This window comes from Ambystoma mexicanum, chromosome 2p, assembly GCF_040938575.1.
Source record: "Ambystoma mexicanum isolate Mex_15411 chromosome 2p, UKY_AmexF1_1, whole genome shotgun sequence".
Taxonomy (NCBI): domain Eukaryota; kingdom Metazoa; phylum Chordata; class Amphibia; order Caudata; family Ambystomatidae; genus Ambystoma; species Ambystoma mexicanum.
In genome coordinates this window covers 518,387,155-518,413,927 of record NC_090923.1, presented here as the reverse complement: position 1 = coordinate 518,413,927, position 26,773 = coordinate 518,387,155, and the positions used below count along the sequence as shown (strand labels likewise).

Below are 26,773 nucleotides of genomic sequence, written 5' to 3'. Positions count from 1 at the left end.
CCACAACAATTCCCACGGACCCTGGAATGACTCCAGTGTTTGTGAAGCAATATCGCTTGCCTCTCGCATCCATGGAGTCCCTTAGTGAAATAATTAAGAACCTTGAGCCCGGGGAATAATCCGTCCAGTCCACAGCACTTTCAATAATCCGGTGCTGGGAATATTGAAGCCAAACGGCCAGTGGAGACTCTGCGCCGACCTTAGGGAGCTCAACAAATGGGTCCATATTTCCCTATGGCCTCTGCCCTACATTGCCAAGGGCTGGCCCAGATTCAGGGGTCACAGTTATTCACAGCAATAGACCTGACCAATGGATACTGGACCATGCCTGTCAGTAGGGAGGACCAATACAAACTGGATTTTACCTTTGGGGGCCAACAGTACACATGGACCCGGACTCCCATCGGATACCTCAACTCCGGCAATGAATTCAACATTTTCCGACATAAGGCCATGCCCGACCTGGGTGCGAGGGGTAACTTGGCTTATGTAGATGATGTCCTCATCAAAAGTTCATCTGTGGAAGAACACATAGCGGAGATCCGTTATGTTCTGACGTAGTGGAGGGCCGCCGGAGCAAAACTTTCCTTCCAGAAAGCACAGAGGTGTAGAACCCGTGTTAATTTCTTGGGGCATGAGATTACTCCTCAGGGTCTCTGTCCCCAAGAAAAGAAAGTGGAAGCACTCCAGAAACTGAAAGACCCCACAACTCTGCAGGAACTAAGGAGCCTCCTTGGACTGACTAATTACAGCAGGAAGTTCATTGAAGACTACGCAGAGATCACTAGACCCCTGATTCATCTCTTGAAGGGGGGGTCAAGTGGGAATGGGGTCCAGAACAATCCGAGGCAATAAGACAACTCAAAAGAAGCCTCTCACAAGCGCCTTGCCTAGCTTACCCTGTCAGAAATAAGGAGTTCTTCCTGGAGACAGGGTTCTCCAGTACATGGTTGACAACAGTATTATACCAAAAGCATGACAAGGTCAATAAAGTAATCTCCTATGCGAGCAAAACTTTATCCTCTGTGGAGGAAAAATTCAACGATTGTGAGAAGGCACTCCTGGCAACGGTGTGGGCATTGAAGAATTACCGCCCGTTTATCCAGGGGGAATACATCATAGTGGAGACTCCACACCAGCCTCTGCAATATCTCCAAAGTGACAGAATCCGGGCCGGAAATGTGAGTAATTCCCGAATTACTTCCTGGATTCTGTCAATGCAAGGCTTTCCTGTGGAGGTCAGATATGGCCAAAACAAGAAGAGTCCCCTCGCGCAAGGTCTGGCTGACTTGCATGATTGTGCCAGAGAAAACTGTCTCGAGGACGAAAGTCTAAAAATCAAGGACAACATGGAGGCATACCTTAAATCCCCACACAAAGTCTTTGAAGAAGACAAGTGTGAGGGAATGCCCACTGTCTATGTGGATGGATGCTCGTACCATGTTGACAACAACGGGGAGAAAGAACTGGTGGCCGGCATAGGGAATGCCTGGGTGAAGGAGTTTCCAGAACCCTCCGCTGGATACAAAATTGGTCCCCGAAGCAGTCAGGTGGCAGAATTGATGGCTGTGCATCAGGCCATCCTCACTGCTGTCCAACATCAACTCCACAAACTGGTCATAATCACAGATTCGGATTATGTACGGAACGGGTTCGTGGAGCACCTGGTTAACTGGAAAACCAGAGGCATGTTATGTGCTAATAACAAACCCTTGAAACATGGGAAGTTAATTCAAAACATTGATGATCTGGTCACATCGAACGGGATGACCATCTACTGGAAAAAGATCAAGGGTCATTCCAAAGTAGAGGGACCAGACAAAACTGGAAATGACTTAGCTGATCAGCTGGCCAAAACTGTGGCCATCCAAGGGGATCTAATTGAAATAGAGTCCTTGTTGGGGGAAATCCAGGTCACTGCTATCACTAGGTCCCAGACAAATGCTCACAATGATCTTTCAACTGCACAATGGAGTAAGGAGACCCCTGATGCTGATTTAATTACAGCTCAGAAGGGGGATCCAATTATTGGTAAGTTTTACCAACACCTTGAGGACCCTGAGAACTTTCCCCTGACGGATACCGATTACATTGGGAAAGAGGACCTAAGAGTGTTGATGAAATGTCCAAAAATGTTCCGAATCCAAGACAGTTTGTTGGTAAGGAAATCCCAAGCTGGCCATGTTCATTGGGTGGTTCCTACCTCATTCCGAAGCCTGATGTTAAGTCACGCCCATGATGCGGCCACCGCCTGTCATAGGGAGTTTCACACAACACTGGAAATCTTAAGAGAGGTTGCATACTGGCCACACATGGGGCAGGACCTCGACCAATACTTGAAGGGGTGTCTTGTGTGTGCACAATTTCAGCCATCATCCCTCACACACCGTGCGCCTCTCCAAAAGAGGGGAATGACACTGCCATGGTCAGATTTGCAAATCGACATTGTAGGTCCTGTGATTCGCTCGTCTAGAGGAAACAAGTACATGTTGACCGTTACATGCTTGTTTACCAAGTGGGTGGAATGTCTCCCATCCCCAAATTGCAAGGCAGAAACAGCAGCTGCCCTGATGATTAACCACATCTTTTCCCATTTTGGTCTACCTCAAAGGATTGAGTCAGACAGAGGTAGCCACTTCACCAGTGAAGTAATGACAAAGATGTGGGAGGTACTGGGGGTTAAAAGGAAGCTACACATTGCTTAAAGGCCAGCTTCTTCTGGAGCAGTGGAGAGATATAACCAAACCATTGTGAGCATCTTAAAAAAGTTTGTGGCAGATTCTGGGCCAAGTTGGGATATCCGATTACCTCTGGTCCTAATGGCCATCAGATCTACCCCTTCATCTGCAACCAAAATGTCACCATTTGAGTTGATGACGGGATGCAAGATGGTGCTTCCCCAGCATTTGCTCTACAGGACCCAAGAGCAGACACTGATAAATGCCTCCACAACTCATGAGTATGTGGAGAATTTAAGGAAACACCTTCAACATGCTTTTGCCTATGCTCAGCGGAATCTAGAAAGATCAGCCGAGAGCATGAAGACCCACTACGACCTGAAGACCACCCGGAAGGAATATAAGGTGGGTGATCGGGTCTATCTATACAATTTCCAAAGAAACCAGGCCAAACAGAGAAAATGTTTGCCTACATGGAAGGGACCGTTTGAAATTATAGACAAGATCTCCCCTGTAGCTTATAAAATCCGCATCCCCAAAGGCGGTTTGGCAGAGGGGGAAGACAAGTGGGTCCATATTAACCAGCTAAAGTGTTGCCATCCCAGGCACACTTTGCAGCAACTGGAGGAGTCCTCCACAATACCAGAGGGGACCGCTCCAGATTAATTCAGTTCCAACCCTAACATATCCCACATATAGTCTCTAAAATATTATACTATTGTAAGCCACTGTCTTTGAATGATAACTTGTATCTCAAAAGTAAAATGTTAGGTATATTAAAGTATAAAATGTACATGTCTGCCACACCATTAGTAGTGATGGAAAAATGTCTACGAATAGGTATTGCCGCTTTTCTTTTGTCGTCCTAGGAGAAAGAAAACCTGGAGACTGGCCAAGGAGGACGACCGGGGACCGAGAGCAGAGACCCGAGGGGCCCGGGGTACCGCCCAATATTCCAATCAGGACCGGCGAGGAGAACCGATCGATCTAACCGGATGGGGGAAAAGATGCTGAACTGTGCCATCTACCGGAAGAAGATGAGGAGAACATCCCAGATCTTGCGAGTTCCATCTGTGAAGGATCAGAATGGCCATTTCAAGAAGGGGGGGCTTGTGGGATGTTTTTACCCATGCATCCGAGCCCTACCACAAAAACTGTGCAGTACTGGCATGGAAAACATCATGATGGCCAGAACTCCCCAGAGAGTGCACAGGGAAAATATGAAGAATAGGCTGCCACCCATTTTTGCCTATGTTGTGAGCACAGGAGGGCACTGCCTAAAACCACCATTGGGCTACACACACAGTAGCCTGAAACCATTGGGAATGGCAATGCTGATTGCCAAAAAAGCAACTCAGAACTGTGGGGAATTCGTTTTCTTAATCCCAAAAATGGTTGCATTACCAGTACTCACCACTATCAGAAAGCCGGCGTTTTAAAACCACCAGCCTTTTGTGTAAAACTGCACAAATGAAACAAAACCAGACCAAGGAAAGACTTGCTAAGAGGTGGAAGAATGTAAAACCATATTCTGAAATGACTTGAAGGAAGTAATTATTTAATGAATAGGTACAAATTGTCAGTTTGATTTGAATGTAGCAAACTGGGAACAAAAAGTGACATTAAGCTGAAACCTGGCTTAGTGAAACTGGATTCTGCCTGACAACTACCCCCGACAGGAGAAACCTGTTCAGCCACTCTTCCCAGGCCTAGCTGCATCCTGCTGCCCCTTGCCAAAAGGAGTTGTCACCACTCTGATTAGATTAGAGGTGGAGCACCTGGGAACTGGAAGGAACAGAACAATGCAACTCCCTTGACTCAGGCAAATGTTATATTGGGGGCGTCGTAAAGTGGCTTCCTCTTAGGGGAAACTGGGAGGGGCAGTGCCTCTGCTAGCAGCTGAACTTGGGGGAAGTTGATAAACCAGTTATTCCACCCTGTGATGTGGGAAGCCCCACCCCTTTTTGACCAGAGCATAATTTTAAAAAGATAGATAACTCATAGTGCGGACTTGTCAGAATTATATAAGTAATATCATTATTTTTGTGATTTTTCGGTGAACATTTTAAGAGGCGTTAGGACCCGGTGGTGTATTCTGGGGGGTTGCTAGCGGAAAATAGGGTCTTACTCCAAATGTCTGCATGTTAAAAATCTGACACTTCATCAATTAATGTCCGTACTCCTTGCGCACATGTGTGTAATTTTGGGTAAATATCCGATATTGCAAAACCAGTTAAAAAGCGCAAAATGTTGTCATTTTTGAATGCAAGCCCCCAGGAAGATCAGAGGCGGACAAGCATGGACCATAAGGGATATATAATGTGTACATGTAATTTCAACAAATTGTATATCTGGGAAGGATGTATTTGAATCAAATATAGATTTGTGGGCAAACTGACCACGGGAGGATCCTCTGACCCATAAACAGACTTCATCATGATGACAATCCATTTCCTTCCCCCAATCATGGGAGAGGGGAGAATTGGGCCAATGACAAGTAGAGAGGGGCAGGCTTATCTAGGCCCAGGCACACACCCATTTTCAAAACACATAAAAAGAGACTGCTGGGACAGGTAGAGACATTCAATTGCATTTGCTGCGGAGCATGCTGACCGACGACTTCACAAATCCATCAATCTCCAAAGACCGGAACTTTACTTCAGAACTTAAAGCAAGGGCCTAAACCCACAAACTGAGAACTCTTCTCAGCAGGCCTCAGCATCCTTAAAATCATTTGCAAACTATTCCACAGCCGGGCAAGCTGTTTGAATTCTTTTGCCAAGAACAATTGCCAGAGACCAAACCAGAGATCCAGAGTGACCCAGCCACTGTGAGCAGAACCAGAGAGCTGACCCAGATCACTGTGAAGTGCCGAGACCAGAACCGGAGTCCAGTCCAAAACCTGACCAGATCCGTGATGAGGCCTAGTTAAAATTTATATTGTGAGTACCTAGCAGAACTGTGCAGAACCAATCTCTTCCAAACTATTTTAACCTAAGTAGAACAGCCTCCTAGAAATTGTGTCATCTGTCATTTGTAAAGCTGCACAACTGTCACCTATCAATTCTGCAGCTGCAAGCTGTCACCTGTCATTTTGAGTTTTACTTTAAATCCGAAAATCTACCTTTATTAAATCGTCTGTATCTCTGGAACCGTTTGTGCTAGGAATGTGGTTTAACTTTCCTCTGAAAGCCTAGAATCTAAGCATTCCAACAAGCATAGAACCGACATCCTACTCTGTATAATTTTTCCGCAATCACGATTCACGCACTCGCAAATTTTGTCACGATTTGCGATTTGGCCTGATTTCTTTACCTGTAAAAAGATAGCAGCTTTTTGCTTTCCTTTGCTAAACATTCGTTTGCCTCTTAATAACCATCCCTGAATCATTGCTAAAGTGAGCCTGAGCTCATCCCAAGTATCTCTCACTCACCCTGAACCTCCTAAAGGGAATCAAAAGCATTTCAGCATATTTCTCACTTCACTGCCACCATATTCAAAGCACTTGGGCCTGTGTTTTAAAACTCATACCTGTTTTCTCTAAGCTTGCTGGGGTGGGAATTGAATTTCGTATTGTATTTAATTGCATTCCTGAGAACTGTGTGTGTTACTTCCATCTCCTTGCATTGCATATAAGGGCGGGGGGGGTGAATTGTCACCAGGGGAAAAGTGAACATATGATATCTTGTGAAACCATATCAGTTTCTGTACTGCATTTTCATTCAACATTGCATCCATTTGAAACCATAAAAGTATTTTCGCTGCCTTATCCATCCTACACCAACTCCTCATTGATTATAAAGAAGTGTGCTAGTGTCAGATTACCCATTGTTGATTAACATTATATTTATAAGGGCGATATTGATTATTAATTTATTATAAAAGCGTGGTATCTATATTTTGTTTTATTTCTCAAATAAACCTTTTAAACTTGCAAAACAGAACTACTTCTTGGCTCAGTGGGGTCAGGGGGATTCTAAGAGAGGGGTGTTATATAGGGGTAGTCATTCAGAACTCATGAACTGGACATAAAGATATATCAATAAGGGTTTCCATTCAGTATCCCAGACTAGGCATTGATTTAGCTGTAGTGTTGATTGAATATCGCTTACACTACCCTATTCTTAAAAGAACATGTTGCCACCTGCTTATTACTCCATTGACCCCTTTTCGTCACTCTATGAATTTTCCCACATCCCCTCTTCCAAATACCCATCAAATCTCCCTGGCTGCTCAAGCACTCATAACTGTGTCACCTGTGTTCAGTGCTCTATTACTTCTAGCTAGGGACTGCACTTTATGAACCCCATACATACTGTGATGAATCCGATGGAGTCATCACTGATTTCCCGGCGGTGACCACTTCCCATGTGGCCAGAGGACGCCGCAGCCACTACCTTATCCTGACCCTATGGGCGGCTATATGATGGAGGATCACATGGGGGAGACAAACTCTCGGGAGATGTCATAGCTTCATCAAGTGAGACATGGTATCTCCCATTTTCCCTTGAAGATAACCCTCCCATTTCTAATACGGTCATGGGCTATTGTCATACATCTACTCCTTCTCCTATGAATAATGTGGAAAACTCTTGCCTCAGACTTATAGACCAACCTTCTAACTTTGGTCTACCTTGTGAAACTTATGAAACCACCCTCTCCAGTTTCACCTATCAATCATCCGGGACTAACTTGCTATTTAAAACCATAGGGAATGTTTATCCAAGTTTTTCAGAACCATTTTTGAAAACGACTTCCTTTCCCAGAATGACCAAAATACCAGACGAGGAAGAAGGATCGAGCAATGCAGAGTGAAGGCGGCTACAAGGCCAGTGAGAACTCTAGTGGTTTCTCGCATACACACTGTGCCCGGGAAATCTAAAGAGCAGAAGCAGAGAGTCAATGTCTGCTGCAGGTGGGAGAGAGATGTGCCTCTCTGCAAGGTTCGAGAAACAGAAAGGATGAAACCAGTGTGGTGGAGCCACACGGCTCACTGACGAAAGAAAAAGAAGCTACTGCATGATAAGGACACGCTGCAGGAATGCCAGGAGGTAGTGCAAGACTCCTGGGTGTTTTCAGGTGACAGGAGCCGGAACGAAGCAGACGTCTCCAGTGGAAGCCGCGAGGGACGGGGAAAACCAAGAGGAAGTGGTCGCGAGAAGCAAGCAGATGGAAACGCTTTACCGGCTGAACATGGGAGAATCCAGGAATGCCAACAAGAGCCAGTGAGTCCATCCAGAGACACCAGGGACACCAGGGTGTATTGGCAGTCACGCAGAATGCAAGACATTTTAAATCAAGCAACCAAGAGGGAAATAGCAAAATAAGCTAATGTCAAAGAGGGAATTGAACTACAAGCAAAACCCTTACAAATATGTGAATGTATACCGTGTAAGTATATGGGAAACTCTTGGAGTGGGCAGAGACCACATATACAGAGAAGTCCTGGCAGGAGAGTTTACAAGGCAATTTCAAGTGTGTGAATACAAGAAGCCCTGGCAGGAAGGTATGCTAGGCAACTACAACTGTCTGAAATAACGAGATCCTGAGAAGTAACATCAGGACTAGAAAAACACATTGTGTTAACCAGGAAAGAAGGAGCAAAACCCTGGCAGAAAAGTATACCAGGTGTCCTGAAAGAGACACAATTACAAAGCCAGACAGTTTTGTGTGTCAGTGTTGTTGTTGGCTAAGAAAGGCACAAGGAATTGTTGTTTGTGAAACATTAGAAAGTAAAGAGGACAGGGGAAGGAACCACCCTCTGGAGCAAGGACCTTTAGCCTTGAAGACATTTTGTGTTGTAGCCACGTATTCTTCTTTTTTGAATGCTTTTCCAAACCACATATTTCCATAAAGACATTTCCATCTTCACCTTAGAATTTAGTTTATAGTGTGAGGGTCAGAATAGAACTTTGGACACAGGACAGTTTTGTTTTGGACATTCTGACACAGGCAGACCCTTAGTTTTGGTTTAGGTAGAGACATTTCTCGTAAAGCAGGGTCAGAGAGGCATTTTCCTAACCCCTTTTATTTTCAATAAAAATCTTTAACCAAAATCATTGCTAACTTGTGTCTGAGTTTCATTCCTGACTCCTCACAATACATAAATACATACATGCATACATACTATAATCGTCTCCATTTCCCATTCTACACAGTATCTCACAGACCTTGCTATGCTCCATTATTTGGACATCACATCATTCTACCTCTAGCTTGGGAAAGTAAAAGTCAACTGGCAAAACAGAAGACTGATTAGAAGACATTTCAATTTTTAAAAATATCTGGTAAAATACATCAAAATTGCACTGTTATCTTAATTTTCAAAATGGCTTTGAACATCAAATAAAAATGTGCATAAGTGGAAGTTAGATTGCCAATATATCTACACTTGTCCTTTCCATAATGGAATGTAAAGTTGAACTTTCTTTCCCTGTATTTTCTTAGTGAGTTCTGACCCTCAGATATGACATTGAGGCACAACCTAATGTAATATGCAGGAGAACTTACTGACCCTTTTTATTTGAAGATTTAGAGCAGGGTCCTTTGCTAAGAATGGGCTGCAAATGGTACTGGCTCACCAATCTAAAATTTCCAGAATGCACAGTGGTCCATGACCATTTCTGGCCATTCTAACTGGGATGTTTGGTGTGAATTGACCTCTTAAGCATGTACCCAGTAAGAAGCACGGAAAAGGTGAATGTGCCAGCCATCATTGACTGTGTTGTTGCCAAAATGTATACATTAACTCAGGACTGGTATTGGTGCTCAGCCCCTCACCCCAGTTCTCCATGAATGTGAAAGGTTTGTGCCATTGTTTCACCAGTTTATGAAAGATGATTCCTAATCATAGACCTCCTAATAGAAAAGTCCTGCCTGTATCTCTAGAAACTGGACATCCTTCATTACAGGGTGAGAATCAGACTGGTGCTCATCTCCCTAGTTGAAATGGCATCATCTTGGACCAAGTATTAACACTTATCAGCTCCCCTGCTCATCTGCCCTATTCAATCATATCACCTAACTGCTTGAAGAAAGGATCTGCGGAAACCAAAATGTCCCACCTCTGTAAGAGCCAGGAATCTCATATGTGACATTGACACCGGGTCATGCCTACAAGGATAACTGTGAGTGCTACCCTTACCTCTGAACCAAGGCAAATGCCCTATCTGATCCTCATCAAGGGATACCATCTTGCCTGCTGCTGGTATTTACCTCACCATAGCTGGGTCTCCAACAAGGTGAATGATTGCCATTGCCTTTGCCTGCACTCTGTGCCCTCTCACCATCCCCTACACTTTCCAATAACTCGTTATATTCTCCATACAACATAGACTACAGTGGGGGCTTCTCAGCATAGATACATTTACTGGAGCCTCAGGGATTGACAATTTGGGACCACAACAGAGCATGATCCCAGAAGACAAGTGTTTTACAAATCAGTAGCACACTCCATGAGCAATACTCAATCTTGAGGTATCCATCCAAGTATCTCATTACTGGGATCCAACAACAGCAGAGGTTTCCCTGGCCATTCACATCACTAAGTACACATTGGGGCTAAACTACATTTATTTTGGACATCGGAAAATAAGATTGTCAAACTTGGATTCAAAGAAACAAGACAACATGAAACGTAGGCATCCCGAACAACAAGAATATACCTTATTATGGATCAACATCAGGACCATGTTCAGCGAAACCAATAGGCCATTAGTACCTGGGATTGGGGGCGCAGCCAATCAAGTTCTGCAGATCGCAGGCTGAAATCTCTGACCTCAGCCCGCGTTCCACAGAACCCACAGGCTGCTTCCCCGACAGTGGGACACCATCTCCCACCCCTGCCTCTCATTTATTTGTTCATTTCCCAACCCCCCCTCTGCTTCCCCACTTATCTTATTGTTGTGGCAGTGGCAACAGCCACATCAGCTTCCCTCCTCCCTTTTCTGGCAGTAATGGCAATAGAAGAGGGGCTCTGTATGGAGCTCGCCTTCTACAACCATAGTGGCTATTTTGGATAAGCATTTTCATTCATTGAATGGGACGCTTGTGGCGTCCTTTTCAGTGAATGAAAATACCTCTGGTTACCAAAGCGGTAATTGAGGTGCTAATGGCGTTAACCTGGGCTGCCTGGCCGCTACCCCCATTCCAGCCCTTTAAAATTGGGGAGTAAATGCCACATTATATTTCAATGGTCCCTGGACTAATCCAGCATCATGGTTGGACTCTTAATCCAGCAGTGGCCATGTGGGATTCGGGGATTGCATATTAACAGTTAAGACATCCAGTAAACCCATTAATTACTGTCAACTGTGACTTATCAGCCCTAACATTAGTGACTTTTGAAATCCTACAACTACACATGTATTTTGGATCTTTGGATCTTTGTCGTTGTACACTGCCTACCTAACCTATTTGAAATATTCTATCCATACTCCTGTCTGGACATACAATGTGTCCATTGTGATCAAGAGTTACCCTGCACCTCAAACAACCCCAGAGCTAGTTCAGGCTGCTTGAATACCACTAACAATATGTGAGAAAAGTATAGCTGAATGAGTTCTGTTTGCCTATGCCAAGAACAGTACTCAACCTAGAACCTAGGGAAAAGTATCTGCCACAGAACAAATAGTTAATAATCAATTCTGAAAAAAATAAAAACATCACCCACATACTAGGAGAAACTCCCTCAAAATGCACAGTTTATCAAATCCTCGTATGCCCATTTCACAAGGAGGAAGTGGCTTGAGGTCACAATTTACAGAGGGATAATGTGCATGTATCTGCAGTCATCCAATGTTGGGTAGCAAACTGTCTATGATCAGCTGGAAATTTAGGCTTCAAGCACCTCTTACCAGAAAACCCTAGATCTTTTTTGATTTTGCATATTTTTACATTTATATCCCAATACCATACTATATATGAAACATACTAAGGCAAAATATACATTCTCCTCCAGAATCCACTTGATTGTGGTGCTGGTTTTATCTTCAGCAATTCACATCATTGACAATGCATTCTGAAATGTGTTTATTCTTTGCGTATATGCAGTGTGAACGGAGGATAGCACAGGGACACACATAGTAACAGAGGTTCGAATCCCGGATCCATGCTTAGAAACCAAACTCAGGTATGTTATTAGGCATGTTATAAAAATAATATATATATAGCTTGGTCTGCAGACACACCGTAGCCTATCTCACATTGAACATTCAGCTCTCCAAAATAGGATAGGTGCAATTGAATTAAAACTAACTTGAAATAGATTTTTTTTAATCATAATTTTATTGTCATTTTTAGGTTATTACAACAAACATATCGTTTCAAATCGATTCCATTCCGCAACCCTACTAACAGGGGTCTACTGGCTCCGTCCACCCCCCGATCCAGGACAGGACCTCTCCCCAATATGACTGCACCCTAGGGCAAGACCACCACATGTGCATGTAGTCACCTTTTGCTTTTCGGCATTTCCAACAGTGAGGGTCGTAGCCCGGGCTCATTCTGGATATCCTCTGTGGAGGGTAGTGCCATCTGTGTAGGACCTTTAGAGCTTGATGTCTATACTGGGGGGAGGTTGTTGAGCGGTGGGCCCGGATGCACATCTTTGTCCACCTCTTTTCATCTATAGCCATACCCAGGTCTTTCTCCCATTGTGTCCATGCCGGCGGGGGGTCCCTTGGTATCGAGAACAAAAGGAGCTTATATACGCGGGATATGACCCCCCTGGAACCTCGAGTGGAGATGATCATTTTCTCGAAGTCTGTGAGGTCCCTCCTGAGGGTGTCACCCCATGAGGGTTCAGAGAGAACTCCCTTGAGTTGAAGGTAGCGGAAAGGTGATAGCTTGCCCAGCCCCAGGGCCTCCTGAAGATCTAGAAGAGGCATGAAAGACCCTCCGTCTCACAAGTGGCAAGCCCTGACGAGGCCCGCCTCATACCACTTCTGGTAGGTGGCTGGTTCTGCCACTTTAGCCAAGAACGGCGGAGCTCAAATACAGCTCAGCGGATAGGGCCAGGTTGTGAGCCATCTGTAGTAGCTCCCTTCCTTCCAGACGGACCACAGAACTCCCAGTACCGGGTGATCCAGGACCCACCTGGGGATACGTGCTCTTGGAACCCATAACCACTCGTCGAGCGTGACTGGGGCGAGCAGCCTATTATCCAGGGCCAGCAACTGCTTTTCTCACCTAGGGTTAAAGTGATCAACCAGGATCCTCAACTGGGATGCCCTGTAGTACGTGTCAAGATCTGGAAATCCCTCCCACCCATCTTCCTTTGACCTCGTTAGGACATCATAGGATATCCTGTGTTGCTTTCCCGCCCAGAGGAACTTGAGCAGGGTGTGCTTCATTGAGTGTAGGAAAGTTTTAGGCACCTGAGTGGGGAGCATCTGGAAGAGAAACAGAAATTTAGGGAGTACTACCATTTTGATCAGGTTGAGTCATGCCATCCATGAAAACCCCAAGGCCGCCCACCTCTCTATATCTCTCTTGACCTCTGTCCACAGTGGGGTGAAGTTGCTTGAGAAGAGTTCAGCCAGGTTGGGTGTGATTTGGATTCCCAGGTGCCAGAACCCCTCTCTCTGCAACTGGAAGGGGAGATCCTCCACGTATTTTATCTCAGTTTCCGGCAATTGACCCCCTATGAAAGCCACCGATTTGCCTATGTTAACCTTGCACCGTGAGAGGTCCCCGTAGTGCGCCAAGTCCTGCAACATGTGGGGGATCGTTTGTGATGGTTTGATGATGTAGAGGAGAGCATCGACAGCGAACAAGGGGAGTCGCCCATCCGAACTCCAGTGATAGCCTCATTGTTGCGTACCGAGATCGCCCAGGGTTCCATGACGAGGGCGTATATCAAGGGGGATAGTGGGCAGCCCTGTCTTGTTCCTCTCCCTCGGGGGAAGGCCTCCGATTCCATCCCATTGGTGACCACCCCGGCCGTGGGGGCGGAATATAATGCCGCCATCCATCCCAACCACCTCTGGCCCATCCCTATTGCCGACAGAACCTCCCCCATGAATGCCCAGCTCACCCTGTCGAAAGCCTTCTCTGCGTCCAGGGATAGCAGTAAAGCCCCCTCGTCCCGAGTTTCCCTTGAGTGTAGCACATGGAGGGTTTTGCGCATGCTGTCTGAGGCTTGTCTATTAAGTATGAAGCCCGCCTGATCAGGGTGGACCAGGCGGGGCAGACATTTCTCCAGGCGGGTGGCCAGGATCCTGGCAAAGATTTTGGCATTGAGATTCAGGAGAGAAATGGGTCTGTAAGAACCACACTCCATCAGATCCTTTCCTGGCTTGGGGATTACCGTGATGAGGGCCTGCAGGAAGGTGGGGGGGGTCATATCTTTATTTCGGATTTGGTTAAACAGTTTGGCTAGGGGCTCTGTCAGTGTGGGCTGGAATTCTTTGTACCCGTCTCCCCCCGGGGCCTTCCCCACTTTCAGTCTCTTGATGGCTGCCTCGACCTCCTCCATGGCTATGTCCCCCTCAAGATCCTGCAATTCAGCCTCCGTTAAACGGGGTAGCTGGTGTTCCTCCATGTATGCCCGGATCCCACAAGTTATCCCACCCACCTCCTGTTTAGCGTAGAGGCCCGTGTAGAAATCTGCAAAGGAGCCTACTATCTCTGCCTTGTTGTTGAGCACATTACCCTCCCTGTCCTTAATAGGCCTGACCCTCCTCTCCAGTCTACATCCCCTGGCTCTACGCACCAGTAATGTCCCCACCCTGTCTCCATTTTTATAGTACCTTTGTCGTGTATATCTCAGTTTCTTGACCACCTCCCCTATGAGGACTGCATGTAGGGCCTGTCGCTTCTCTCGCATTTCCGACAGGAGGGACTCCCTGTCAGCTCCCTCCGGGGTAAGCCTGCCCCGCAGGGTCTTGTGCTCCGTTCGTATCCTGGCCTCAATGAGCCCTCTTTCCCTTTTGCGCCTGGCACCCTCAGCTATGAGAAGACCACGAAAGGTGGCCTTTGCCGCCTCCCACACTGTCACCATGTCTGTTTCCCCGTTGTCATTTGTCTCAAAGTACGCCACCATTTCGCTTCTTAGGAAGTCCCTGAAGACTGGATCCCTCAGAAGCGTGTCATTGCACCGCCAGCGGGCTGATCTGGGGGATAGGGGCAGCAACCAATCCGCCACTAGAAACTCGTGGTCGGACCATGTTATTGCCTCAACCTTTGGGGTTGCAGCCACCCCACTCCCCTCCTTTGAAGTTAAAAGCAAATCGATTCTAGTGTAGGTGTGGTGTGGGGGGGAGAAGAATGTGTATCCCCCCGGCTCCGGATGTGCCACTCGCTAAATGTCCTCCCAATAGTGTTCTCTCAAGAGGGTCTGTAACACTAGATTATGTTTAGCTATTCCCTTCGGTGCAACCCCTCTCGCCGTCCACCAATCTAGTTTGGGATCTATTATAAGGGATCTATTATAAGGTTGAAATCACCCCCCAATATCATGGCCCCTTCTGCCCATTCGTCCCCAGGATTTGGGTCAGAAACCCTATCTGGCCTGAGTTGGGTGCATAGAGGTTGGCCAGAGTTATATGCTCTCCTTCGTAGATGCCCTTGATCCCCAAGAACCTCCCCCAAAGCCTCTTTTGGTTTCAATGTTTGAGAGGTGGAATGTTTTACCCAAGAGGATCCCCACCCCCTCCTTTTTCGAGCTTCTGTGGGAGCCCCAGAAATTGGATCCGATTTCCCTCCCCCTGATGGGTGATTCCCTGCCCTGTTTATAGTGGGTTTCCTGGAGAAAAAACACAATTAGTTGTTGTTTGCGGAACATGTTACTGGTCAATGACCTTTTGTTTTGAGAGTTTAGGCCCTTGACATTGAGTGTGCCTATCTTGCCGCCATTTTCATCTAGGGAGTCCATCTCTTTCTGCACCTTGATGTAGTGCTGGTGTACGGCCTGCTGTAGAATAAAAGACTCTGGTTCGATCTGGCTACTCCCCACTTCCCCCCATAGGCCCTTCTTGGTGATACCGTTTTGGCATTCGCAATGGTCATCCAATAGTCGCCAACCAGGTCATCGGTAGCACGTTGAATGTCTTCTTCCGTCACCAGATGGTGTCTTTCCCCTGACCACTCGAATGACAAATAGAAGGGGTGCCCCCAGCGATATCTAATCCCCTTTCCCTGTAGCCGTCTAGTGAGGGTGCCACATTTCTTCCTCATTGCCAGGGTGAGGGCTGAGAGATCTTGATAGATTGCCACCTTGGAGTCTCCATATTGAATGTCGCCAAGGTTCCTCGCTTTCTCCAGGATCCTGGCTTTGTCCTTGTAGTAGTGCAGTCGGGCCAGCACCGACCGCGCCCCCTGCCCCCACCTCCTGCGTGGTGCACCCTGTCGAGTTTGATCTCATTGTCGGCCTCCGCCCCCATGACAATCCTTATGATATCGTGTACCTTGCCCTCCAGGCCCTGAGGGTTCTCCCCTTCTGATTCTACTATGCCAAAAATGCACCGATTGTTCCTCCTTTCCCTGTTTCACATGTCATCCACCTTGAACCGTAGTTCCTCCTTGTGACATTGCACCTCTTGAAACCTGGCCTCCATTTGAGTCTCCAGGAGTGCCGTGGAGAGCTGGTTGTTTTCAACACCCTCCAAACGGTCCTCCAGGGTGGTGACTTTGGTGGTAAGGTCAGCCAGCTTGGCTCCCATGTCGGTCCGAATCCCAGAAATCTCCTCCAGAATCATCTGGATACTGTTTTGAATGGCACCCAGATCGGGGGGCGGTATGGATGGGCTCCCGGTGGCCATTTTGTCCTCACCGGCCACAAATTGGTACTTGGAGAGGGCCTCCTTCCAGCTCATGGGGTTTTGGTTGCGGCTGGGCGTGACAATTGTCCACTGTGTGACCCAAGGCCACGGCGGGACTCGTGTAAGGGTAGGGGGTGTGTGGTATACATGGGCGCTGGCTCTTGAGATGAACCTGGCTTGTTTAAGGCAGGGAGGCACCCTCGGAATGGTTGTCTGTGGATGCGCAGGCCAAGTCACTCTAGGACTGCAGTGTCAGTGGGTGGGCGGATTTGCCCCCCCTCCTGGGTCGGGGCGATCACTAGGTGGCTGGCCATGGACATTGAGGAGAAAATGTCCTCTGTGGTGCGGTGCGGGGGAGGTCCTTTGTCCAGGTGGAGTCACCCCCCGCAACCCGGCTCGTTCAAAAGATCCTGGCCCAGGGGCCCCTCACCTGAAACATGCTTACTTCTGTGCCCCCCAGTCAGGTATAGTGTGGATGCGCTCCCGCGATGGCCCAGACTGGGGAGCTCCAGTGTGGGAGCAGGTGGGTCCGTCCAACTCTGCCTGCGGGTAGATGGTGTGCTGGAATGCCTCGATTCTTGCCGGTATGGTGAGGGTCCGTGTTCAGCCCTTCAAGTGCCGTGACTCGGCAGCAGCGCAGCAGGGGCACGCACCCAGGTCGCCCCGACGTCGCTCTGCTGCGCCTGGCAATGGTGGCTCAGATGACGTACTCCTGTGAGGCTGGGGTGGCACCCCGGGCCGCAAGGCGCTCCTCGACGCGGCCCGAATGCTCACAGCTCAGCGGGCTGCATCTCTGAAGCCCCCAACACCCAGCTCCTCCTCGCTCAAGGCGGGCGCGCCTCCCGTGGGTCACTGCTGTGTCTCCTTGCTCCCGCTCTCTGTTGTGGCCTTGGCGAGCGCTGCCGGCGTGTTGCACGGGACCGCGGGGGAGGGGCCGCGAGGTCTCCAGGTGGCCGAACTCGGCTCAGGAGTGTTGGAGAGACTCCTGGTTTGGACCCTTTGGGGGGCCACAGGTTCACACAGCCTTTTTAAGGGATCTTGTGAGGGATGGGCTCCTTCTTCTGTCTCAACTCTGCATGTTTCCCAGGGCTGGGTACAGAGCTATCGGCTTAGGCGGCTATCTTGCCTGTGCCCCCTGGTGGACTCCAACTTGAAATATATTTATCACTTGCGCAACATCTGTTAAAAATGTGATTCTAATGTTCTAATATAAACAGTCCTGCATGTTGTTTTAGATAATGGACAGGTATAACAGAATAACCTCAACAGTGGTAAAAAGGCTGCACAAGGGGGGTAGGGGAAGTAGATATCACATTTTGTGACTATGCTGTGAATGTTACTGTGATGATGGTGGTGTTAGTTTTAGGGACAAATTCACATAGGTGACTGAATGACTTCATTACTCATACAAAGAGCTTATTCAGTCCCTGAGTGTTTTCTTTAACCCAATATTGCTGCACCAAGGGCTTCGACTAAGCGAATTTGAGGCAGTGGAACCCACTCCAAACATTTCTGTGATCAGTTCCCCATTGAATGGACTGTGTCTCCCACATTCTCCATCAAGTTAACTCTGGCAAGTGGACCTCTTCTCTATTACAGTGACATTTAGTTAAAACACCTTTACTACTACACAGTCATCTGTGTGTCTTTATCTCTTAGATGTTTTGCATAGTACTTGCTTGTTTCCTGAATACATCATTACCTAAATCAGTGTTAACTCGTGGGATCAGTTTACATGCATACCTAAATGTAGAAGTAAAAGTGACTCAATGAGCTGTGCTTTATCTATGTATCTTGAGGTGACACAAACACGTAATGCACACATAACATGCCTTTTAAAGAGCATTCACATTAAATAATAACATATCTACTATCAATAGTTTAATAAAGATATGCATGCATTGCTTCACTGTTCCTCAATTGGATCAGAAAGTAACAATGTAAATGATGAAGCCTGGACCTTTTGCTTGAAAATGAAATGTTGCAAACAATGACACTTGATCTAACCCAATATTTTCATTTGCTTAGATCACTATGTGCTACATAATGCCCTGCTCCATCAACACCCCAGATGAGTGTCTCTGGACAGACTGGTTGATTGAAAGAAAGTTCGACGGACTACAAGCCAAGCATTTTGCCTGCATCAAGCGAAGTGATGGATCTTGCAGCTGGTACAGAGGTGGTCCTCTTCCCGACAAAGAGTTCATCGATATCAGTGAACCCTAAATACTGTTCCTCCCTAACAGCCTGGGAGGTTAACTAATTTCACCAAGCATAGTACACTTGCACCTTTGAAGTGACATGGTCGAACCTGTCTTTTCAATAATGAAAAAGTCTAATTTTGCTGTGCTACTTAGGTACAGAATTTGTGGAACTGATAGATGCGCAAGTGGGAGGCCAGATGCCATCCACCTCGAATGGTTTCCTTCAATATAAAAACTGGATACAACCAATGTTCCTTTTAATTGTATCAACGATTATCCTTGTATATCAACAGGAGTATGAGCAGTGCCTCAACTACTAACCAATTTCCCAAAAATATACAATATAATAAGTAGGTTTCCATGTTTCGTTTGCATGCACATCCTTTCTTGAAGCATGTTGTTGCAAAATGCTTAGAGTGATGTGTTGTGTGACAAGACTAACATCTAACCAGAGAATTGTCGCTAAATGTAATAGGTTCAGTATCCTCCATGCACCACTCACTGGAGGGATCTTGATGATTCTGAAGTTCGAAATTATTCTAATTATTGCTCATGTCTGGCGAGGTGTAGACGATTTGGGGTCAAATTACCAGAAACCCTTCACAGTAAAGGGTTTTTATTATTGGTCAACTGTTTTGGGTGTTAGGGACGGCAGACACAGGACATACAGCACCGTGTTTTTTGTCCTCCCTCTCTGTATAATGTGCACTCATGTGCAACAAATATCAGAAAGGGGGGAAATGCGAACATAAGCACTTATAAAAGTAGTCACCACACCTTCTCTTTGCTTATTCCACAGTGTGTCCACTAAGACATCACTTTCGACATATAGAAATGTGATAGACAGCCTTTTCCTTAGTTAAAAAATGGTAATGTTTGCAGTCGGTAGCCCTGCTTTACATTCAAGCCTCACATGTGACAAAATTTGGAATAAAGGTGGATGTTACAATGTTGCTCATAGGGAAAAGGGGAAAATGTGTTTCAAAAATATAAATAATGAACAATGAGCAAACAGAACAAATTAGCCTACACAATTACTTCATATTTAAAACTCTAATGTACAATTTACAAATCTGTACTTAAACATGGATAACAAAATCAATTACAGGTTCTTGGTTGCTGCTTTATTGAGAATTGTGTAAATACATATAAAAGTGTACATTCATTCACATTTTATGAAATATCCACAAATGTTTGTGATTGACATCTCTTTCTTTAATTTTTATTTAATCGTTAGTTTAGTTGTATTAAGACATTCTGTTTGAAACATAGTAGAGCATGTCCAAATGTAATTCTATACTAACATTAAGACATTTAAAATAGCCATCACAGCACACATAAGATACATCTCTCTTAAACTCTAACAATGCATCACCATTAGTGAAAGTCGGAGTTCCCTTGAAATGATCTTCTAATTTCTAGATATTTAGCATTTGTCAAAAGCGTGGGCATACATTGTCCCCCTTATCGATAATGCTAATAACTTTTGTATTTGGGTTATCTGAGGCCATCGTTGTATACCATGAAGATGGTCTTAGTTATCTTAACATAAAATGTATTCCTTTGCTTAGGCAAATGTCCAATAGGTAAACTATTGAAGAAGCACAGTTTACTACCCGTTAGTTGGGATGTTGGATTGGTTCATACAAAGTGTAATTATTTCTTGGGACATGTGTTGTCAAGCAACACAAATGCATGCAATATAGTGATCAAGTGGAGTTGGATGGATAGCAGTGCAATGTGCTCATCTTGGGAACAGGGCAATGGCGTGGGTCATGTGTTTGATAGCACCGGTCTGGTAGGCATAACTCGTCACGCACTGGAGGTACAATAATTGGGTACCACAACTGGGTAATAAAAGTTACACAAATGATATATCGTTTACTTGGCCCACTGTTGTGTAAACAGATTGGTGTTAGCTTCACAAATGGCCATGGTAAATATCTATATAGTAACAATGCGAATGCTGCCCAGTGTATTGGATACATTTCTTAAGATATTTTAGAAAATCAAGTGCTTCTCAACTAATGTTCTAGTTTTCATTTCTACATCTGTACACCAATTGGGCAGGGGACATGTTATACCTGTAGGTATGGTACAGTGAATTCAAACTTTTCAAATTTATATTGAGTCCATTGATCGAGCCTTTTATTTTAGTATTTTCTCTGCAAATTAAAAGATGAAATCTGGGAAACGTTTCCAAATAACATTTAAGATAATGCAGATAAACAAATTGAAGGAAATGGGCCCTCATAATACATATTGTATTATACTGTATGCAATCAGGTAACTTCATAATAAAATAAGCCTTACTAAAAAAGATATAGGAATAATGCTAGAATTTGTAGCAATCATTTACCCATATTTTCTGAATACATCTAAAGTCAAGAGGTCCTATTTGTTCTTCTTAGGTTTTGGCTTGTAGGTGGCACGTAAATGATACATAGAGCAGCCACAGATATTTCTACGCATAGTGCACAATGACAAATGCTTATGAAGACATGTCTGCCTTTGTGTTGTGTTAGTACTTCTTATCTAGTTTTCTGGTATTGTTGCAATCGGTTGCCTGAGGTTTCAGTGTAATGGAAAGAGTCCCAGATTTCCTTCCCGATGGAACTGTGCATATTTTGCTCTACACTTTTTGTTTCAAGTGGATGCATGTTTCGTGTTAAATTATTTAAAGAGTGTTATCAATCACGTGTAATGGTGTGCGGCATGTTGCTGTCATTTAGTAATGGCAAGGCATTTATTGAGGCATGTGAAACTTCTCTTGACATTTGGCATCCAAGCATTGGCTAGCAGTGCTTGTCTTGAGTTGTCTTCCACATTTCCCACTTCCCTACACTGACTGATGTGGGCCAGATAGGTGGGAATATAATCTGGGATTAGTTGTGTCACATTCCGCTTTGGAAACATCCCACAGAAGAAGCAAAGCCACGTATCAAGGAGCTTGATGGGGAAGATGAAACGACCTAGGAAAAGGGTTGCATGGGAAAACATTGCCTCATATGCTGACATTCTGCTTTCCACGGTTATATTAATGAAAATGATACCAATCCCTAAACGGCTCCGATCACCACAAATTGGCACATTGGATTAAGTATTAAACCAGCAAAGGGCGATGCATCAAAGGGTGTAACCAGATCCTACCTGCCTTACATCAATATATTCCAGAACAAGATCTAGGGAATAAAACTATAAATAGATATGTGTAGTTTGGGGATAATGGCCTTCTGTACTCTTAGAAAGTGTTCACAGACCGATAACGTATATTCATGTTATTTATGCAATAATATCATGACAGACTCTCTGTATTAAGGATGACACTAGTTCTTAACTCGTCTGTTTTGTTGAAATACATGTATGTGTGAAGAGAAAAACTAATGTGCTGAAATGCTAATGTGATGGTTAGGAGCCAGCATGCATACATGTGCAGCATGGAGTGCTAGCAAGCACTATTGGTTGTTTTTAGTGACTCTGGCCATGCTGGGTTGGTGATGCATTGTGAATGAAGAAGTCTTTTCAAGGTGTGAGACTGTTTACAAGAAGGATCTCATGCTGACATTTATCAGTTCACCACTCAATTTCTCACTGATCCTGGCCAATGTGCTTTATATTGACTGCCCAAAGCCTATAAGAATGTTGTAGACATGAATCGTATGGCACCAACATGATTAAGCACTGACACTATGGCCAAGTGCTACAATGGTGATACACTGTGATGCAACCATCTGATGCTATTACTATTCACTGCCTCCCAAAGCATGTTACTGTATAAAGACTTAACCATCATACATTATATCTTAAGATAAATCAAAATGGTACTCCTATATTAAATCTGTATGTTTTAGTTACTCACCATATATTCTGGCTATATCAATGAACAAGTCGAATCTAGTGTGCACAATTTGAAATTTTGTTTTGATATCATGATGTATTTTGAAGAAAACTATGCAGTAAACAGACATTTTCTATGGTTTTGTGTCCTTTATTGTTAACGTTGAACAGCAACATCTAAGTTAAGAGCAAAGTATTTTTGTTTAGCTAGATTTGTTTCACTCATGTGGTATGTGTCCCTCTGCTGTATATCTGGGTTAGGCAGAATTATATGCAGTACCCTTTGGGACCACCACACACAATTAATACTACAAGTGACAGTACAATTTCACCTTTGGTACAAACCTGTACTAAACAGTAAAGTGGTAGCGATGGCTGAGCAGCCAGATGTATCTCAAGAGCAAGTGAGCAGTATCAATAGTTACACAAAGGACAGCAATTACTATGATTCAAACAAACACTGACTCAAGGTTTCTGAGTAAAAGAATATACATTTACTTACACATCAGTTGTAAAACATTTCACTAAAGTAATATAGCTTAGAAAGCACATTCTTAATACACCACACCACTCCCAATAGATTCTGGACAAGTTAAGCTCAAAAATGAAGTGTGAGCAAAATGGCACTCCAATAATTTACAAGGGAGGGAAAGACAAAGTTAGACACACATTGAGCAGCACCTACAGGTAAATAAGCAGGGCAATCTAGAAGGAGGAACTTCACTGATGGATTCAAATCAAAAAGTCTTAGGGCCAAAGTCAATAGGAATAAAGTCTTTTTCTCAAGATCACACATTTTAGCGTAGTTCGCGGTTAAGTCTTTGCCAAGAGTTCCGGACGGGGATGGTCGGCAGAAAAGTTACTTTAAAGAGTAGAGAAGGACAATCCCTTGGATTAGCAAAAGGTTTCACACACCTTCACTGTGGCTGGACGAAACGAACAACCGGATTCGAACAGTACCTTAAAACGGAGAAGCAGCTGTAGCTGAGGTGGACGTTCCTGGCAGGTCCTGCAGGCTCACGGTTCCTGAAATGACTGTCGGACTTACACGAAGTAGGAAGACTGGAGGGTCCTGCACTGCTCAGCGAAGAAACCAGAAGGATAGCAAAGCAACAAAGATAAAGGTGCGCTCCTTGAAACCCAAGCAGGGTCCGACCTTCCTGGCTATCCGGTTCACTGTAGCTCTGGACAGCAAATTCGACCAGAGGAGGGAGGCCTTGTTTGGAGTTTGGGTGAACTGGTTGGTCCCACCAGCTCAAGGGGAGAAGATTCCTTGATCTTCCCTGTCGTTGGAGTATGAAGATTCAGACCTGCAGCAGGGCTTCACCGGGCGGTTTAGTCATTGTAGGGGTCCTCTTCTGTTAGCTCCTCTTTGGTTCTTTCGTTCCAGTGGTGACTGTGCCTTTCAAGCTCCAAAGACTTGCTTTTTATGCTGTTTTCCCCCATTCACACAGCCTGGCTGTCAATCACACAGCAGGGTGGCTGTCCCACCGGCACAGTCACCACAACCAATCAGATCAGAGTATGACATGGGTCTCCAAGGAGACCCTGTGCAGAGAGTCCTAGACCCCTCCCTCATATCCTGTCCCCCCAGGCATACAGGCGCCTAAGGAGGGCTTCTGTGTAGAAGCCCGCAAAAGGACAGTGAACAAAGGAACCAAACCTAGTTTGGTGTGCAGAGTAAAACACGAGAAAGACATTTTCAAAAAGAAATGGCGACTTAACCCAGCTGGAACCGTATAAAAACGTATGGTCTAGAGGGTTTAAGTTCGAGGCTACCAGGATAGCTTAAAAAATTACCAAGGTTTTTGAGATAGCCGTGGTTGGGAATAATAGGGTAGTTACGACTGGCACCAGTCAAGTCTTAATAAAAAGGGAGTGAAACAATGCTCCAAGAGAAACACACACAAATGGATACGTATTTACCCTTTCCAGTACTCTATGTAAGATAGTTTGTACTGGATCTGTGGATTTGTAAGAGACTAATAAAGTCAATGGCAACTTAACATGTTCTGGGAGACAGTAGTCAGTCCCAGAAAATGGAGTCTGAGTTGGGAAGTCTAAAAGACAACCCTGTGTCACTAAACTGAGGGTGCTGTGTAACACACAGTAAAAAGATGATGCCTGTGGAGTATATGAGGATCCCCAGTCTATGAACACAAGAAAATGTTAAACACACACAGCAAAACACATGTAAGAGTGGGAAAAAAAGGCTCACACTCTTGCCAGGTGAGAACAATAAATCCTAGAAATCCAGCAAAGCTCCTGAGGGACTCAGTAGGTAAGGGAAATTAGCCATTCTGGTGAATTCTCCCTAACAATCCGTTATCTGTCTCGCCACAGCCTGGAAGTCATCTATTATCAATAATAGATACAACACAATCATTAGAACAATGTTTTAGCTGAATCAAATACTTTCTTTCCCACACTGATTTGAGGGGAAATAGTCACTTGATTTATTTGTGGATCTCATGGTGTCTGTGAACTCATTATTACTTCAAATGGTTTTAGTATTATACCTATATGTGATAATTAAAGCTTCAAAAATAAACCGTTACATTTTTAAAATATAAGTTAGGACCTACTATTGTTCTGTAAAAATAGTAGTATATTAGGCAGACGTGTTCATGTATGAAACTCACCGTATACAAACTATGTTCTCGTCTGCATTTTCATCCACTTGATAGGTTGAGCGCCATTCCCCGGGTGTGAATTAGCAATCAACTGATTATATGCAAACAAGAATGCATACATGCTAATAGAATACAAATCCCAAGGAGCCAACCCACTCTTTACTAAAAAACATCTATCACTCTAATTACACTCAACAAATTAACTCGGACATCCTGAATATTTGTTGAAACCTCAAACTGTCACAGATTGCCATTTGATTTTGCTGATTTCCTGAATTCCAACTTCAGCTTTCTCAATATTTTTGTTGCTCGTATGTATGGAGATGGAATACTACTGATGCCCTCCTCACCTGGAACATCTGACTATCCAAACATTCCTTTATCACATAGTTCTGACCAGATCAATACCTAATCTCTAGCTCACCATCCTGATCCTGGCAATAAACACAAACAATGTATCTATGAACAGATGGAACGATGGAAATCACACAGTGGAATAACTCTTGTAGACTTCAAAACTACTTTAAAGCACACCTCTTGATTACTATAAAGGGTTCTTAATATATCACTCTAGTTACTAAAATCTGAAACAACCAGCATTCTGGACAGACACCATGATTCCAATTGAAAGGAATACTAAATGAGTCACCAAAGATCTTAGCACAAATTAGGAGAGGAAGAGGTGTTTGGAATGTTACATATTAAAACTCCAATTTTCCTAATCATGCTCTGACCTGCAAAATACACCCAAGTGGGTTTAGATGGCCAACTGAAAAAAACATGTTCTTTTCAAATCACAATTACACTGCCCCGGCCGCAGAAAATGAAATGTAATAATGATTTTCCCAAAGGAACGGTTGATGATTTATGGCTACTTGACCATGAATATACATATGTCCCTGTTGGTTCTAACTTCTAAGAAAGTGATTGCAATTCAATTCAATAATGTAAGATCCTTAACTTATTTCCGGGAGATCCTAAACATGCAAAGGGAATACATTCATATTTCCTAACATTTCAGCTGATAATCTTTAGTATTAATTTAATGACTTGGGGTAAAGGGATTAATACATATTTTGTATCTATTAGGACGAACTTTAAGGTATTTGCAGTGGCTTGGATTACTTTAAAATTGAACATGATGTATTAAAGGAATGGACAAGCAGAATATCAATAATAATGATAATATTATAATATTAATTATTATTAGTATTGTTGATACACATCAACTGGTAATGAATTAAAAACAATCTGAATGTATTTCCTACCTCTAACTCAGATTAGGCAAAAAGGAAACGGGCTGCAAAATGAGTGTGTCCTTATTGAGAAAGGAAAGCCAAAGGGAAGAAGCGGGAGGACATGCCAGGTACTTATAAGACCACATATTAACAATGTAAACCATATATTAATCAATCTATAGTCCAAGAATTTCTCTGACTATTTTATAGCAATTAAATAAGCTGCACCATATACTGTAATGGTTATCTGTATTATCCTCATATTAGAATGACATAATTCCAAAGTTGTCTCTGAATGTTACATCTTCGAGCTAGATATCTGTCAAGGGAGTACACTTAGTATTACACTTCTTTATGATCTTTCTCTTTGCATAAGTGATTGTGCAAATGCACTGGAGTATATCAAACATGTTTACCGAGACA

At 44.4% G+C, this 26,773-nt stretch overlaps 2 protein-coding genes across 2 annotated transcripts in view; one reads left to right on the top strand and one right to left on the bottom strand.

The window, feature by feature from the left end:
- Window positions 1-22,618, top strand: part of TIMP4 (TIMP metallopeptidase inhibitor 4) — a 126,558-nt gene extending 103,940 nt beyond the window's left edge. The window contains exon 5 of the mRNA XM_069643931.1: window positions 18,467-22,618. Within this exon, the coding sequence (XP_069500032.1) occupies window positions 18,467-18,664 (198 nt within the window). The 3' untranslated portion in view covers window positions 18,665-22,618. The remainder of the gene's footprint in view (window positions 1-18,466) is intronic.
- Window positions 1-26,773, bottom strand: part of SYN2 (synapsin II) — a 1,471,271-nt gene that overhangs the window by 591,137 nt on the left and 853,361 nt on the right. The window lies entirely within an intron of this gene.